Source organism: Takifugu flavidus, chromosome 20 (assembly GCF_003711565.1).
Source record: "Takifugu flavidus isolate HTHZ2018 chromosome 20, ASM371156v2, whole genome shotgun sequence".
NCBI classification, from domain to species: domain Eukaryota; kingdom Metazoa; phylum Chordata; class Actinopteri; order Tetraodontiformes; family Tetraodontidae; genus Takifugu; species Takifugu flavidus.
The window spans coordinates 3,123,401-3,141,954 of record NC_079539.1 but is presented as its reverse complement, the minus strand read 5'-3'; the positions used below and the strand labels follow the sequence as shown (position 1 = coordinate 3,141,954).

The 18,554-nt window shown below is 48.7% G+C and overlaps 1 protein-coding gene across 2 annotated transcripts in view; it reads right to left on the bottom strand.

Moving 5' to 3' along the window:
* The window catches only part of adamts6 (ADAM metallopeptidase with thrombospondin type 1 motif, 6), a 37,640-nt gene that overhangs the window by 9,201 nt on the left and 9,885 nt on the right, over positions 1-18,554 (bottom strand). For both annotated transcript variants that reach the window (XM_057019212.1, XM_057019211.1), the window contains exons 10-20: positions 16,555-16,701; positions 13,053-13,194; positions 9,714-9,821; positions 7,998-8,143; positions 7,267-7,330; positions 5,807-5,909; positions 4,522-4,655; positions 3,265-3,388; positions 2,655-2,735; positions 1,531-1,694; positions 44-182 (exon numbers count right to left, since the gene is read on the bottom strand). In XM_057019212.1, the coding sequence (XP_056875192.1) occupies positions 44-182; positions 1,531-1,694; positions 2,655-2,735; positions 3,265-3,388; positions 4,522-4,655; positions 5,807-5,909; positions 7,267-7,330; positions 7,998-8,143; positions 9,714-9,821; positions 13,053-13,194; positions 16,555-16,701 (1,352 nt within the window). The remainder of the gene's footprint in view (positions 1-43; positions 183-1,530; positions 1,695-2,654; positions 2,736-3,264; positions 3,389-4,521; positions 4,656-5,806; positions 5,910-7,266; positions 7,331-7,997; positions 8,144-9,713; positions 9,822-13,052; positions 13,195-16,554; positions 16,702-18,554) is intronic.

Sequence of the window (18,554 nt, the reverse complement as noted above, 5' to 3'; positions counted from 1 at the left end):
GTCCAATAAGATGAAAAATGTCTGCTGAGCTGCGCTATATTACCTCCAGAACAAGTAGTGGAGCACTCAGACCAGGGGAGGTGGTTCCAGGAGAAGCCCACCTCGTTGTCCCCGCTTCCAGTGCGCTGGATAGGCACGTTGAACTTGTACCGGATTCCCTGGTTCTGCTCCTGAAGGAGAACCTGGAAAAGAAAAGAAAAAAAGGGGTGAGGACAGAAGGAAGAGTCGGTGGGAAAACAGCCACAGCAGCAGTTGGTCGGTGTCCCGATATTTTCCTCTGTCAGACGCTCTTTTTGGATTCCGCTTCCCCCTGAGAAACTTTCCCCCCGCTACGTTAAAGTGGCAAACAGTGGCGTCTCCGTGTGTTCTTTGTCGGACACAGCAGATGAGGGCGCTGAGACAGAAGAACAACAGCGGGGTTGCAGATCATAAGGCACAAAGACACGACAGTAACCGTAGGGCTCTATAGAGGAGTATGGAACCAGGCCGGCGGCTCTCTGTAGGCTTGTCACCACCAACAACCCCTTTGATATTAAACACACAGGCATTCAAAGCATTGTTCGTATCCAAATATTGATCATAGCGGCTTCACAGGCTGTTTGAACAGTCCAGATTATTGGGGCTCTGCTGGGTTTGTGTTGGTCGGCTGTTTGCAGAGGAGGTCTGAAGGTTTCAGGGTCTGGAGGCAACAAAGAAGCAGCTTCTGGCTGAGCGGACAAGGCCGTTACATGAGAAAATACAAACTTGTGAAGACCATAAAAAACATTCTCAGTATTTATCCTCAATATCGTGGCGCGAATCAAACGTGATATTCGAAGCAATTTCTGCTGGAACGCTGAGAAGCTGCAACGCAGCTGTGGTGAAAGCTGATCCGTCCCACGCAGTTGCTGAAACGGGCCAGACGGTTAACAGTTGGAATGGCCTCTCGCATGATCTCAGGCTGTCAGATACACGGTCTGAGTGAATAAATTGTCTGCCGCTACAACCACAACCGCAAGATTCTGAAGAAACTCTAGTAAAGTTGGGCGCGCAACAACCAGAGACAGATGGAGCAGCGTCCTGATAGTGCTAAACAGCTAACAGCAGCAGGCGCAGCTAGGCGATCCCAACTAGACAAAAATAATACATGTCAATTGCAAACTGACATAACTTTATTTCTTGTATCAAGCTGGGAACTGTTTAGGTCGATTCCGGACGTGGAAGTCGGGCTTCCTGAGAGCTCGAGCCAGCTCACATCAGCTGAGCTGAACCTATTCCAGAACCCAGCGCCTGCCGCTGCTCGCTGACCAAAATATCAAGGCAGCACTTTTGTTTCTGCTCCTATTTTTAATGAGCAGAACTTCGAGGGAATCTTGCTGGTCAGACAGCATGATAACTGCACAGGTGACCCTCCGGCTGCTGAGAACAGCCACAGGGGACCCACCATCTGAGGGAGCACGCAGCAGCAGTGCGGACTGGATTCAATGTTGACTTTCATCCACTTGAGATCAGTCACTTCAGAAACCAGCTTGTTGTGCCCTGTGCTGTTACCATGACAAACAGGTTTTCAGTGGTGGGTCCCATCGCTTCCAAAGACTCCGGCTCGTCGGAGGGTCTCTTGTAGTGAAACGTGGTCCCCCCGATGTCGAACTTCCTGGGCCAGTCGATGGTCCAGGCTCCGTTGATGTAATATTCCTCCCCTTCAGATTTCAAAGCTGCACAGAAAAAAGAGCATCTTAAAATCAGTTGCGACATCTTAAAACCGTCAACATTTCCGGCAGCCTTCACGAGCACCAACATGGACCCGTAACTGATTTGGGTGCAGAAAGAAGTCCTTTCTGAGCCCGACCGATCTGAAAATATCCACTCCACGATGGGCCGAATGACGCCATCACCTCTGTTGCGCTGTCTCTGAATATAGAAGGTTAAAAAATGAAAAAGCTGACCTAAATAGCAAGAACAGGATCTGAATAATCATCTGGGTCACAGTTGAAATGTGTTACGAGGTTAAAAAATTGTTTGAATGGGAGGATGCCGTCGCGCACCGCAGCCAGGCCTGCAGTCTTTACGCTGTGATATATAGACGTCAGAGCCACGATAATCCTGGCGGAGCAGGAAGCCCTATAAATCTGATGCAGCTCTCGGTTTCAGAGCGCAGCACAAGCCCTCCATCAACACCGTCCTCCATAAATTCAGCACCTCTCCTCGTTTTCCCGTTAATGGAAACCCACAGAGGAGGCTTAATTGAATCTGTTTGTTTGACCCTTTACAGTCTGATGCAGCCGGTTCTTGTGGATTCTGGAACGGAGCCCAGAACTCCGTGCCAAGTGTGTCATAAAGAACTTTTTTATTTATTTATTTTTTTAACGTATACGTTGTCCTGCGGTTTTCCATCAGGCAACACTGACAAAAGGGAACCTGAGGAGGTGGTGTCGGCGCAGAAGGGAGCCGCGCGTGTGTAACAGCCAGGGGTCTCAAACTGCCAATTTAACCACAAACTAGTGCAGTCCAGGGTCTGCTGTTCCAATGTCAGGATCCAGAGTCACATGAGCTTCTGAGAGGCTGGATGGATGAATTCGGAACATGCTAAAAGACCACGTGACACTCAAATATTGCCTAATATTTCTATTGGGATTGCGCCTGGCTCAGACTCCGTGTGCAGATTTGGCACTTACCGATATAATTCTTTGACATGGCGAGCTCTTTGATCTCGATGTGCACCGATCCCTTCGGGATCTGAACCACCTCCATGTAGCCTGGAAGAGAAATACAGCCATCTTTAAGGTGCTGTTCCTCCCACTGTCCTCCTCCCTACTCTTGGAGACGGAGCATCATACATCTTATGTTAGGTGGGAGTGCAAACTGTATGGAATAAATTCCCAATCACCCAAAAAGGACAAAGCGGGAGGACAAAACAACACACCCCACACACACTTGGGTTACTAGCCATACCATAGAAGGAGAAATATGTTTTCTCTCTCTCTCCCTAGCCCACCACCTGAGGCTAAAGTCATGGTGTAGTTACTGTAAAAAGATGCTTTGGTTTGTAGCTCGCCAACATCATTTACAGCACGCGTGATCCGTTGATGGGTGATCCAGGCAGAACTCTAATTTCCATCCATTGAACTCATCTCAGCCTTATAGATTCATTTGCGACCTTGACGATGCCGATGATGCCGATGTCTTTAATTTACATTTACACTCAAACTGAATCCAGGTAAAATCAACCCCCCCCCCCCCCCCCAAATGAACCCGATGGGCCTGCTGGGTTTTGGTGTTTTTTACCTCCTCTGGGCAGAGACTGATTGAAAAGTCCCTCGGTTGTCTCGCAGGTGCTGCCGTCCCCGCCGCACACGCGGCACCGGTCCTCCTTGGCGTCCGAGCCGAGGATGTTGTCGCAGCCCACGTGCTTTAAAATGTAAACAGCGAGAGTTGGTTTCAAAAGAATTCAGCGCGGTGACAGACTAATGTGCGGCCTGGAAATCAGTGTCAAAACATCCTCGTGGATCACTGTCACACACAGAGACCCCCCCACCCACCCACCTCTGCCTTAGTCTCCTTCCAACACCCGCGAACACGGTGCCGCGTTCCAAGCAGACGGCTTATATAAAACAGCCCTGAGCCGCAGAAATTAAACGCCACACTGTATTCAGACTGGAAACAAACCGGCAGTCCTCCCCTGGCGAGGAGCATTTCCACCTATCGGGCTTTTATTCCCATTAAAACACGCAGCATGTTGTGTTTTTGTATTAGAACCGGAGTAATTCTGTTGGCACAGATGCGGCGCCGCCACGCCAAACGGGAATCAGATTGTACGGTCAGGTGGAAGTCAAAGCAAACACTTAAGGAGAGCAACCAAAGTTATTTCAGCTGTGTGTCAGAAAACACACACACACACACACAAATGATTTATGCTCACGAAAACAAAGGCAGCACCAACTGCCAACTCCTTTCAATAAAATGTCGTTTTTGCCCCGTTATTAAATCAAACTTTTCAGAGATGTTTGAATTCATTATTCAATCAAAACAATGATTTTTGTGTTTTATTTATGGTGGAAAACAATCCCGGTCGGGGCTGCGCAGCCCTGATAAGAGTCAGAGAGAGCAAAGCCAGTCACCCGATGACAATCAGCCGCAATCAGCAACTCTGGAGGCCCGATTGTTCCTCTGCGCAGAGCTGCTGGGTTTTTGTGCTCCGGCAGCTGTGTTTATGAACTCAGCATCTGACTGCGCTGTCAAAGATAAAGACTCGCACAAAGGCTGAAGCAACCTTTTGACATCAGTCAGCAACTCCTCCAAGGTCTGCTGAGGAGAGTTTTAGTCTGCTCTGACACTGAGACGTCTGGCTTTTCACTGACGTCTGATGCGTGTCGCTTCAAACTCAATCCTCATAGCAACACAACAGGTGTCCATGAAAAATGCACCAAAAATAAGAGTTTCAACACAGACATGCTTTGAAAATATCACTAAAAGTTCCTGCGAGCAGCTTTTCCGTGAGGAATTTGCCACGCCGCGACCCGTGTGGCAGCACAGCGGCCTTACCTTACACTCGCCATTGATGCAGATGTCCAGCGAGTCGGCCTGACAGCGGGTGCCGTCGACGACTGCAGGGGAGCGCTCCGTGTAGAAGTTGTAGCCCTCTGCCAGGCAGTTTAGAGCACAGGGCTTAACGCCACCTGGGTCAAAGAGAACGCACGCAGAGGGAGGAGATGTTATCTCCGGTTGGGCCTGCCCACCGAGGACCCACAACACAACAGAAATGACCGGCGGCCCAGAGGGACCCAGGACCCACAGGTCTCCCCCTCTCAACTAGTTTTTTTCTCCGTTACTGAGCGCTCGGATCTCGGACAAAGAAAATGTTTGTTGCAGCGACAGCGTTGTTCTCACGGGGGTTATCGAGGGTCAGTTGATGCTTCCACGTGACAAAAGAGAAGAAGAAACTCTGTTTACATGCTTTGGCTTTTGCTTATTTTGCTGGTCTGAAGGTCTGTCCTGCTCAGAATGTCGCCCCCTCCCCGAGATGAAGAGTGTTAAACTGTCGCTCCGTTTCAAAAGCTCCCCGGACAAGAAGCAGCGGCAGCAGAAGACTCCCTAAACATAAAACCGCCTTCAGGAATCTGAGGAATTCTCTACGCAGCAGCGAAGCCGTCCTCCGGCTGGAGACGCACCAGACGGGTCGGCCTCGTCTTCTGTGACGTCGCTTGAGGACGACAACATTTACGCCATCCAACATTAGAGAGGAGAAATACCCCGGATCGCAGATTCCGCTTTCTGGAATGTAAATGTTTATGAGGGTGAAGATTTATGAAAGAATAAAAGAGCGACGTGCTACAAGTGCCTCGAAGATGGGAGAAATGTTGGCTAGCAGCTCTGGAGAGTAAAAAGTAGGTGCAGAACCGGAAAATATGCTGGATTCCACATGACAATCTTATCAGAAAATATTCTTTCTGGTCAAAAGTCAAGTGTTTAAGGCTTTGTTTATGTCATTGTTGACTTAGGCTTAAAGTACATATATAAATACTGATGGGGCCCCTCTCCATGTGTGCTGGAATGAATACTACAGTAGCCTGGACGGAACAAAAAGGTCTGGACATGATTTAAGTGTTGTTTAATATTACTCATGACGCTAAATTGTACACGCTGGGCCTTAAATTAAAAGAGCTACCGGAGCCTACAGAGGGACCGAAGCGCAGCGTCCTTTCTCATCGAACCACATTTCCCCCGGTGAAAGTTGAAACTCCGATGCGCGGAGCGACTTTTGCGGCTTATTTTTCGCCATTTTCTCCCTTTTCCTGATGGGCCAGTGCGGCCCCGGGCCCGAACTCACCGCCGGCGTACGGCTTCCAGTTGTAGTATTTTCCACGGAACGGCATGTTGTCGAAATCGGCACACTGCTTCTCTCGGAAATTACGGGATCCTGCAGGACAGGCCTGTAAACAGAGGACATATTGAAGATGATAAACGTAGTCATTCAACACAGGAGAGGTTTTTTTTAGGTTGAGCAAATAAAATGAAGAAAAATCAATGAGGAACAACACGGATTAGATTGGGTTTTGGGTTTGAGGTGACTGGTTTCCTTCGTGCCAGAGGTAGCAGGAAGTGAGAAGAAACAGTTTATTGGCGTGAAAAGATCCTTCGAAACCTGGAGACGCTCTCCCCTGGGACGCATAAAGACTCTTAGGTCAGAGCAAAGATCGACACCTTTAAAGTGGTTCAGAACAAAGAGGCCCGCTGGGGATATTCAGCTCACCAAACTCCAGTGTCACCTTTAAACGTGCACATCAAACACTGCGAAGACACGGCGATGCTATTGTGTCGCGTAACAACACGGGCCGAATTACGCTTAGACGTTCCCCTTTAAACACGCCAAATTTACGATAGAGGATTGGTTTTGTCACTCCATCTGGGCCGGGTCGGAACCGCCCATCCAGGAGCTGCAGTGGTCAAGAACAGAGGAAACACGGACGAGGCGCCGAGGTTGCAACAGCGCAGAATTTTGCTCCAAAATGGCGGCGAGAATCCTCCCAGATTCTATATAATCCTTTAGAAACGCGGCGCCAAACGAAGCAGTCGGGGTTCATCTTGTCGCATATTTTGATGGAGTCGTCATTTTAACAACAGCAGCGAGGTATGAGCATTAATCCATGCACCTCACACACACACACACACACACACTGGCCCAGACAAGGTGCAGCGCTGAAATAGTAGCTGAGGTTGTTGTTTGTTGTCCAAAGGAAACACTGCAGCCGCTCACTCTCAGCTGTTATTTTTAAGACTCTCCGTAAAAACGTCCGAGCGAGGCCGCAACTATTTCAATTTTCACCTACTGAAAAAAAACCGCTCCACCTACAAATAGTTGAACAGACATCTCGACTCGCAGCCACATTAAATATTTGTTTAAAGTCTCGCTCCAGACCTCCCCCCCCCACCCCCCCACCCCAGTGAATTGCTTTCCATGGAACAAAACCCTGGAGCTGTCATCATCCCTGACTCAAAAGAAATGTCACAATATAGGAACTATCAAGATTAACTACACAAAACTATGAAATTAAAAAAAGAAAAATAAACCCAAACTTACTAGGGGATATTAAATCTGTGTCTGTGTGTTTTTATTGCGGCCCTGCTTTTTACAGAGCGCCCGTGGGGAGGGGGTGGGGGTGGAGGTCCTTCAGCACCAGGAGCATCCCGGCTCTGAAGGCCTCGACTTATTCCAGTTGCTTGACTAAGAAAGTTTGGTTTAGAGTCCGAGAGCACGGTGATGAACCCGGGAAAGAGGAAGAAACTCACGTCGATGTTACACGATCTGTAACGCTTCCTCTCGCCGAGACAGTACTTGCCTCCTCCGGATGGGCTGAGGGACACAGGAGAGTCAGGTGAGTGACAGAAGAGCCATTTTCAGCACATTACATCAAATTACAGTGGAACTCATGAAAGAACCGGTCTTTGCCGCTTCGGCGAGCCCATCGGGGAGGGTTTGGTGAGCGCGGGTCATGTCGGGGGCCTGGAAAAGTCTCTGCCCGAGGACAGAGTGTGTCTGTGCGTCCGCATTAGCTGCCTTGCCGAGCGTGCGTGTCAGCGATTCACCGGTGAAATCCGACCGTCTCCCGGGGCGCTCGCACGTGACGCGGCGGTCCGGTTTGAAAAGGGAGACAGAGCACTTGTGACCCGTGGCTGACCCGAGAGAGGGATGGAGCGCGGCGCTCGCCTTCCACGGGTGTGTATGACATGACGCCTTCTCCTTTACACCCCTCTTCCTCCTCTGCACCTGCGCTCCGGTCGGCCCGGCAACACCAAAGGACTTTGAGCCATTATCACTGCGCTGCGTCCTACCTGATGCCGTTCGCACCTCCAGCAACTCTATCAGGCTAACAAGAATCCTAATCTGTTGTTTAATTTGGTAATTCTTTAATCCAATATCCTCCCACACACACACACACTCGCATTCACACAAACACACACCCTGCGGCAGGACCGGGATGTGTGTGTTCAGTTTGCTGTGGCTTACTTTGCCTACTTACGCTGGGCTGTCACAGTGCCTCATGGAGGAGGACACACCGCCCCCGCAGGTCCTGCTGCACTCCCCCCACATCGACCAAGGCCCCCAGTTGCCGTTCAAGCTCTGAGGGAAGGTCCCGAACGCCACACACTCCCCCTGGTAGCACCACTAGCCAAGGGAGACAAGCAGGGAGGAGAGCCGGCTCATTTCAGCAGGACAATAACACACAAGCATCGTTTTCAGCTCGATATAAATGTGCGTTCCTGCACACACTCAATTCTAGACTATACAGAACATGACTGATGAACTTTCAAACGCGCTCCCTCTCTTCTCACATGCACACTTGTGATTCCATTATTAGTCACACAATACTTTTTTCCACATTAGTCCTGTGATGTCCCATCTCTATCTTTGCTATTTTCCATTATTGCCGCCCCTCCTTTCTTACTGGATGGTTGGTGCGTATAAATTTACGATAAATACTTTACACTTTACAGCTTTTGGCTGTCAAAAGGGCTGATAATGCAAAATGAAATAACATTAACTTGCAAAATGCTAGCCTAAGCTACTCATTGCTACTACTTGTTGTATATTGTTCGATATCCGAGGGTATTTTTGCTAACTTTTTAGTTCAGTCTCATGTCCTTCATCCCTGATTGGTCACGGACTCACGATCCTTCGATATCCTGCTTGTAGCCACGCATTTCCCTAAGTGGAAATGGAAGCCAGATCGAGGTTCCACATCGTGCCACGATTAGCTAAATTGAACAGCACCAGTTGATGAAACTACAACTTGAAGCTAAGTGGGAGGATAGGGAGTGAGCCAAGGGAGAAGCCATTAGGTTCTGGCAATGACCCAGAGAATGGGTCAGATCCAGGGGTGTCAGAGCCTGGGTGGTACTCGGGATGGATGGCTCAGAGGCAACTCACGGCTAAGATGATTTTTCTTACGCGCTGATTCCTCAAGATTGTGATTAAACTACGTCAGCGGCGGCCCGAGACCGATGAGTCGAGAGAGACGATCTTCTATCCTTGTGCTGTTTGCATGTAATGATGAAGTAAAGAGTTCTCTGCCGGTCTGCTGCTATCTCTCTGCCCTCTGCCCTGGACTCGCCTCCCTTTTGGAGGGGCCTCCCCTACATTACACGCTGGGTGAGAAATGGCTGACATTCATATTCCTTTGAAGCCATCCCCAGCAGAAGCAGACGGGGTTTGCCGTTGGATCTCCGAAAGCTGTTCCAAAGCCCCCCGGGCTCAACCTGGGGCCCCCTGTGTTGTCCAGGACCCTGTCCATTGGCCCCGGCCCTCAAAGGCTCCACTGAGCTAATGGTAATTGCGGATGACAGCTCGTAACACTCTCCCATTCTTCCTTTTAGAACGGGGACCGTCCTGTTACAATGGCAGCCGTAATCCGTGTTAAATCTGTCTCTCCTAACCTGGCTGGCATCAACAGCGGGTTGGTGACCTAAACCCGGGTCGGCTGGCTATGTGTGCGGTAGCATCTTTTGCACGAGTGCTGAGACTGGTAACTTCTCCTAAAGTGGAAGAAGTAACGCTCGCTGGGTTAGCATTGCTAACATCACATTGCTAACGTGCAGCTAGGACCTAAAGCAGAAGCGAATGTCTTCTGGTCCCAGTCCAAGAAATCCAGGAAATAAAGTTTACCTTGCACTTAAGAGCATAATAAAATTGTCGAATAAATGTAGAACTTCAAGAACTTGTAAGTGTCCCCACTCACCCCTTTGTCGATGCTGCCTGTCTGGCACAGGGTCCCCTCCGCGGCAGGGATGCTGTTCGTGACACAGCGGTTGCTTTTGCTGAGGCACCAGAGCTCTCTACACACTTCCTAGGAGAGAAGGCAACAGCAAGTTGGTCAGGAGTCATCGTCTCAGCTAGCAGACTCCTCGGAAACCCGAGCTGGTTTTCTGCAGCAAGAGAGAACGAGCAACACGGAAAATCCAAACAGGAGAAGGTGCCGATATGACCGCAACAGGGCCTCGGAGAGGCATCCCAGAATTCCATATGCTTTGGATCACAGTGCATGGTGAGCAATCTGGTCTAGGTCAGTGGGTGCTGTTAATGTTCTCTTATGAGAAATGGAGAGTCAGCTGGACCAACACCGTGACTAACGTTTACTCACATTCACCTCAGCACCACCGGGGACCGTGACATCAGTTCAAGAAATCCAATTTTTGAGCAATGGGCCTCCCACGTCTGAGATAAAGACAATCTTAGGCCTAACAAATATCTGCAGAATTACTGGACGGTCTGAGCAAACACCATATTTCTGTCTTCTCCCCACTCCTCAGTGGGAGAATCCATTAAGATTACTGCAGCGCGAGTGTGCACGTTTGCGCGTGTGAGCGCGTAGCACCGCGCTGCCCCCAAATAAAACTCAAATAAAGTGAACACGCGTTACAAGGAGAGCGCTGCACAACCTTGCTTTGGATTTCCCCTTAAACTGAACAGTGTTGCCTCACGTCTCCACTTCAAAGGCTTCGACGGGACAATTGTGTACAGCAGAGGAGTCGGCCCATGAAGAAGAGTTACGACCCCGCCCGCAGATCCGCTGACCCCGGGGGTCAGTAAATATGCCCCGCTCCCGCAGCTCCTTCAGCCTGTCCAGATTAAATAAAGCAGCAGACTGTCACTCCGGTTGCAGCAACTGGCCCACCACCAGCTGGTTCCAATAAGCCCCCCCTTTGCTCCACTCACTATCTCGGCCCCGCTGAAAGGTCAGCGTCCGGGGCCTTAATGAACGTGGATGTGGTCGTGACTGATTTACGACGGGGGAGAGCGAGCTAGTGATGGAGAGGGCAGGGGGGGACTCGGGGGAGGCCCTCGCTACTACAGCCATCAGAGGCGGCTTCTTTTTCAGACCACCAGTGTCTCTGAAGTTGCTCAGAGGCGACGGCGGCGAGGGGAAGGGATCACATCGATGGTGGAAAGGAGTGGAACCGGGTCCCGTCTAGTCAGTGAAAGCTGTTGCGAAACCTCGTTGGATCACACCAAAGCTGTCAAAATAAAAGCAGAGTGCTGGACATTTGTTGCACGGACTGGATGGATACTTAAAGGTGGATCCACTAAGAGTTGGTGCTGATCCAGATGTGTGTGTGGGGGGGGGCACAGGAGCTTAAATTATACAAAACAAAGTGGAGGGTTGGGTTCCAATGCCAGTCCTTAATTTAATGAATAAAATAGTTCCTCGGTGGGCGGAGGAGGACGGTGCCAAGGAAGAAGCCATTATATTTTGGTACCGATCCAGGGTTTTTTAATTTAAAGGGATTGTTCGCCCTTGGCAGAGGATCATGCATTGAGTGCTTCTTGTCTAATTATATCTAGTCTTCTGCAATTTACATTAACAGTATGTATAAGAGTTAGCTGGATGGCTAAACTGCCAGCGTTGAAAGAGGAATGAGGATCACTGTACGACTCATTTAGCTACAAACCCTCAAAACCCCATTTTTTTAGGGTTTTCTATCGTTTCTTTGTGGTGACGTCTGTCCCGTGAGCATCACAAAGGGCATCTCTCTCACAGATGGCTCTAAGAAATAGACCCGATCGTCAGAGTAACCAGCGGGAGAATCCAATAAACTCCTAAATGTGCCTTTCATGCTGATCTGAAACCACAATTATGAGCTCAGGGGCCAAAATAACAGGGCTTGATTTGGGGTCTGTTATAATCTGCTGTCAGATATTTCTTTCAGTGACATGAAATAACTCTATGATCTCAGCTAATCTCCGTGCCCTTTATCCAGCTTATGCCCAAATATTTATGCAGTGCAAAACAATATCGTGTTATTGTTCTTTAAATCTCGGAGGATTCTTTCAACTGGATCATTTTACCGCATGGCCGTTGGGGGAAGGAGGGAATGATTAACATCACAGACCTTAAAAGCACAAAGAAGGGGAGCGCAGACTTTAATCCTGCATATCTTTGTTGGGTAAACCTTAAAGATTAAAAAGAAGGAACAAATCAGCGTGTGAAATGATGCCTTTTAACCTGTTTGAGCTGTCAGACAATAACAGAATAATTACCCCCTTCGCCCTTTTACAAGCCTTTAATCACGAGTAGGAAACACAAACCAAAGGAAAACTGCTATTATCGTATTTCCGTCACATTGTTCTGTACTGGACGAGATGCAACAGCCTGCAGAGACAGAGACGAGTTCCCCTTCAGCTGTCGCACCGCTGGCTTTGTCTTCTGTCGCCTGATTTCCTGTTTTATTTTGAAAAGCAGTTCCTCTCGTCTCAGGTCCTGTGTCACCTGCCTGATTCCTCATTTCCACCTGTCTCCCATTATCCTCACGTGGATATATAGTCCTCGTCTTCCTTGTCCTGTGCTGGAGTGGTTTGTCCTGTCGTGCGCTCCAGCCTTTTGTCCATGTCCATGTCCTTGTCCTTGTCTCACACTACAGAGGGGTCTTTTCATGGCAGTTTTTACTGTTGAGTGTTTATTATTTCAAGTGAATTTCCCAAGAATTTTGTCGAATCTCCATTTTTAAAGGGGCGCTTTCATTTTTGCGTTAGTAATAAATTTCATTATTGGTTCATAGTTTGACAGACTTTTATTTGTAATTTTGTAAACTTTTAGTCTTGTGGGGGTTTTCTTCCGTCAGGGGTGATGTATGATGACGTGAAGTCCTTCTCTGCATCTGTGTCCTGTTCTGAGTCCCAGTCTGGCACAAAGGGGTTTGTTGTGAAATCCATCACATTTATCTGAAACTTTTCCCTATTAGACGCATATTAACAATTCTAATCTTCAAAAAGAAAATATGGAGATGAATTGAACTGAACTTCAGGGCTTCAGGTCTCCATCCAGAGCTCCACAGGTGCTATCTGCTGTCTCCTCATCCCATAACCATGAAAACGACTCCCAGAAGGTAAATTTACCACGTATCTAAAGCACCCGAGGACACCCGGAGTGACCCTGCCTCCGAGAGCGCTACTGTGAGACCGCCGTCTGAAAATCCGAGATGGTGGCGAGAACGACGTAAAGAGCAGCTCCAGTGGAAACGTGGCAAGGGTCTGGTTGGACTGGTGAGAAGACTACGAGGAGAAGAAGATGAGTTCTTACCCCGTACTTGCACTGGCGGGAGGAGGCTCCGTACTGGAAGCGACACTGCTCGTCTGCCTCATACACCTGCCCCGGGGCCACTGTTGGGTACAGGAAGTCTCGTTTCAGAGGTTCATTGTCCAGACACGTCCCCCGACCTGAGCTGTCAAAAAAACAAACCTACAATAGGATTGTTTCTTACACAAAGGAGGCTCTCTGTCTTTAAGGTGGATGCGGAGCCTCACAAATGCCAAGGCTGGATAATTAAACATGCCCCTTCTTACCGTCAGTCATGTAATTTTACCACAAAATTGCCATTGTAGGAAGCTCGTCAGAGATCTTAACGGGCAGGTCGTCGTTGTTGATATTAAACATCAACACCTCCTCATCTGAGGAAGTGCTGAGGCACGGGCGGAGACATTTTACCAGAGGCAAAGAGGGCCGATTGGCCTGCCTTAAAAGACCAACCTTCTGGGATTATGTGGCTGCAGTCTTCTGTGTGTCACTGCTTAACACTGAATCCACAAAGGAGCCAATAAAATAACAGAGCGGGGGGATCTGGAGTGAGCCGTGGGTCATATGTCCAGTCCTGGGATTATGTTTAGTCTGTTTTGTCAGACAGAAATGTGTGTGCTTACAGTGAACTCGCAGGAAAGCCGCACGCACACACGCAGCTATTCAATAGTTAACATAAATAATACTTAATCCAAGGATATCATGGAGTTTCTTTTGTTGCCTCTTTTCTTCTGGATCGAGATAGCGAAGCTCGCGAGATGCCAAAATCATACGGGAGGCAAGCGCCAATAAACAAACAGATGTATTTCATTTCCATTTCTACCTCCACTGATTCTCCCTGCGTCAGGTTTCTCTCAAAATATTACTACCAATATCTGATGACACTTTCAGCTGCTGCTGCAGCAAAGCCGTCCAGCCCACCTGAAGGAAAAAATGAGGCAATAAAGTGCACCCATTAGCTACGGACAGGAGCTACAGCGGTGGCATATTGATGGTTAGGATAATCTGACTGCTTTTACAGGGGAAAAGAAATGACATTTCATGGTCAGAAAGTTTCTGGATGTGCCTAAATAAGGCCCATCGGACGCTCGCTGTCTAATACGCGAAGGTAATTCTTCTGTTCTGCAGGGCATGTGGAAATATTTGAGAGTAGCTCAGCTAATTTGGAAAAACAAACAGCATAATTCATCAGAACTGCATTCAGACAAAGAAATGCACGTGTGAATAGAATCAATCAATCTCCTTGGATGCCCTCACTGATCTCAGCACCAATCGGGTCTGTGTGCTGGTGATTTTCATGAGAATGAGGATGAGGAACCTCTTTCTACCTCTGCTTCTCTTTTTTTTCTTTGCTTCTCTAATGTGCTCTCTGTCCTCTGTTCTTAGTTACTGAATGGAATAATCCTGTTTCTTGGCTCTTGTTCCTCTGAGGTCCCTCTCATTATGTAGAAAGGGAGAAGCGGTCTCTAAGGCCCCCAGACTCTAAGTGCACGGGGAGTCTGGGGGCATTTATTTATTGATTTGGAGAGAGACTATACAGTGTACAGTCAAAGTTTAGACATAGAAGTTATTATTTGACATTGTCGCTAAGGCTTCCTGTCTGGCAGATTGGGCCAAGTTCATCATGCTCAACGGAAATATCCTTCAAGAAGCAGAGCCATCAGCGAACCCCTGAACTCTGACAAAAGTTGTGCACATCAGCCATGCTGATTGGATCCAACATGTGCTTAGAAAGCAGCATGATTCAATCAAGCTAACCTTTTAAAAAAACAAAACAAAAAACAACATTATCGCGAGGCGCAAGTCGCAGGGCATGTGGTCTGGGAGTGATTAATAATCCTGACTGCCTGCAATATAACATCTACAACAAACTGGCGCGCTGATTTGAGAGAATAAACTGTGACCGAGTTTAGAGTGCGTTCAAAAACCCAAACAACGCACCGCTTAGGAAGACAATGAATCGAGGCCCCCAACAAAGTTGTTTACTTTACTCATTCAAAAACTCTTATTCATGAAGGGAAACATGAAGGGAGGAATTGAGAGTTTACGGACAGAAACCTTTTGCGGGAAAGCATAAAGCTAATTAAACCAAAATGAAGAAGGAGGGGGGAGGAAAAGCGACAGACGGATTCAAATGGGCCTTTAATAGGCTGGGCAGCGTTTGATTCTGTTTGGAAAACAAGCAAACAACCGGCCTCTTCTGCGAGCCTTCGACACCCGCGCCAGGAATGGACAGAACCCAGCAGAGCAGCAGAGAAGCACTCCTTTGTGTCCCGGCTGGAAACTGGCATATAATCCCTCTAAAAGTGTCGCTCTCTAACCCTCCTCAAACGAGCTTTCAGCCGGAAACATCATCTGACAACCGCGGTCACTCTTTCCCTGAGGGCCCTGCGAGCTGGACGTGAATACACAAACAGCAGACACACAAAAGAGGTTCCATCATGTTGCCGTGCATCTTGTTGTAAGTCTTAATCACACACAATGGGGCTGATTTTTTTTTTTTTCTAATGGGGAGCGGGGGTGACTTTGGTTTCCCAGAAAGGCGCTTGTCATCTGTGATGTTCGGGTCACCAACAGCACTTTGTGAAAGAATAAAAATAACAAGACAACAGAAGCTGTTTGCTGCTCTGGGAGGTGACGGATGGCCTCTTTCCTCGGCTAATAACTCCCACAAGTCATCCTCTCAGCTGCGGTTCTCCGCTTTAAATCTTATCCTTGTCGTTGACACTCTACATCACGTCATTCCACAACCCTGGCCTGTCCTTGCACCAGGAAAGTGATTCCGGTACCTTTGCACGGACCAGCGAGGGACGGGAGGGATTATTTATAGGTGGCGCTGGGGCCTGTATTTTGCTCGACGGGATTTCACTTGTCATTTGCTGAAAAAGCTGGATTTATAAACGGGAATCCAGAAGAAAAAAAAGCTGCTTCAGCTCAGCGCGCCCGTGTCGTGCAGAGATCATGGGAGTAGCACTGAGTTCATGCAGTCCTGTCAAGATTTCAGGAACTCGCCGCGCGCTGCCAGACGCTGAAGGCCTGCTCCAGATGTTTTGTCTGGCTCGCCGAAACTCCCTCTCCAAGAAGCCTCCGCACGCTGGACCGTGCCAGGCTGGCAGGACGCAGCCCGTAATCTCCGACTCTCCTAAATGTCACCGCCGGACTCCTCTGTTTATTTTCACTCTGCGAATTTTGTTTCTTGTGGGTTTTTTGGGGGGGTTTTTTTTGGTCTTCTGCGACTTTTCTACAAAATAGTGTCACGGCAGTTGAAGGCAGCCTGCCGCCGAGGATTACACGGGCTTAGACATCACCCGCCTTGCAGCGCAGTGATGCAAGGATGTAAGGCACCGTGTTATCATACGCCGCCGCAAAAGGAGGTCTGGCAGGACTCGGATGGAGGAGCGGCTGCATATGAGAGGCCGGCGGGTCACCGCAGGGGCCAGCAGCGAAGCACGCACCCTTTTTTTTTTTTTTGAGAAACTCCCCAAGGAAACAACCATCATCCACTTACTCGAGAAAGCTGGTGATGTAGTCTTTGCTGCAGGCTGACCAGGAGAAAGGGTTGGTGTTGGCTGTGATGTGGGCGGCCATCAGTTTGGCCGTCTCGTGGCCTTTGGTGCCGCAGGAGTTCCCAATCCCGTCGTGGTTCATCCCAAAACTGCAACACACAACATCAAATCTTTGAGACCGTATTGAGACGGGGCATGTTATCGGGATCGAAACACTCCACCTGTCTGCGGGCGGCAAAGCCACCAATGTGGGCTCAGGGCAGAGTGAGGTGGGACTAACTCAACTGCACTACAGCGTTGCTTCCAAGCCACTTCAGGGGATATTTTCAGGGAGTGATTTCACAAAGAAAAATGAGTTTTTAAAGGTTTAATTAATGGGTGGAGCTGGACTTTGAAATGGCTGTCCAGACTGGACACCACGTTGCACTCGTCCGCTGGCCCTGGCTGTAAAGATCGAGCACCCTGGCTCTGAAACAGCTGTGTGGAGGAGAGCCCGCAGGGGTCAAGGGTCAAAGCCTGTCTGGAGCTCGCCAGGAATGAGAAAGTTGTAATCACCACTCTGATGCCTGCCTGTCAATCAGCTGCAGGTCTGAGCAGGCCACCAGGCAGCGTCGCCACCCAACGGAGCGAGAACGAGGCTCCCAAAATCAGCCGACCGAGCGGCTGCAGGAAAAAAAAAAACACAGTTCTTTAAAAAACCATTATCTGTCTGGATATCATTCAAAGGGGAAATCTCCGCTTACAGCAGGATATCAAAGCTGACGTCTCCCTGAAGCACAAATGACATCTAATGTATATAACAAACCCGACCGCATCGCACCACCGGTTTTTCTACAGGGGTGCGTTTGTGACATTCTACCCCACTCTGGAGATAAATCAGGCGGTTGAAAACCTGCTGCCCTGGGTTGTTTTTTTTAATACATCCTCCAGAAGTGGAGACTATTTTTACAACGGCTCTACAACAGGAGCAGACGCGAGACATAATAAAGGAAATCAGCCTCTTACTAAAGTCTCCTGGGAGGGATATGTAGACTAATACATCATCATTATTTTCCTTTATATTCAGGAAGAGGGAGCCAGAGGTATGTGCACGCTGACATTTGCACAGGGAAATATGTTCAGGGTGCCTTGGGGGGGTACATCCACCACTGGCAGACCTAAGTTGTAAGAAATGGTTATAAAGAGCAAAAGAGAAAACGGTTTGGAGCAAGGAGGATTAAAGGGGGCCTGGATGGAATCGAATGTGGCTTAATCAGGTCATTTAGTGTGGCCTGGACCTACAATTGATGTGATTCATCATCGTAGAATGAGGTTATGGACCGGAGAGTGACCTGGATTGATTGCAACCGTTATTCCCATTGACACGGATAGGTCAAATATCCAATAATGGATTAACAGGTTTGGGAGGGATGTTTGACTTCGCGTGTTTCGTGATGTTCGGCACGTTTGAGCATCATTTTTCACAGGAGCGACCAGGCGCAACAATAGTTTTCAGGGATGTTCTGAAAACCCAAACTGGGATAATAAACACTATTGAGGCCGCCGAATACGACCATCGGAATAACGACAGCAGCGCTTCGGGCTGTGCAGAGCGGGACGCCAGATCTTGTTTGATTTAAGGAGTTGTGACTTGTGGGGGAGGTCAATAGGGGTCCAAAATGAAGATTACACCAGCGCGATGTGGAAACTGAATGTTTACATTTGTGTGTTTGAATGCTCGGACGCTGTTTTCGATTGCTTCATCACAGCTCTCGTCATCATTTTCTGCCTATTCTACCGGTTTGGCCATTCCTGCTACTAGCGCTGGCCCTGCCCTCACGCGTTGCTCTCCAGCTATGTCTGCTTTCCTCGTTGGCCCGTTGTGTCACTGTTATATCTCAGCTGCTGTAAAACCAGAGTCAAAATCTGCTTCCCCAGCATCTGGGTGGTCCGCTTCCAGTTTTCGGAGTCATTAATTAACATCTGTGCATTACCGGAGGACGTCGTTGCTGCCTGGCTGTAA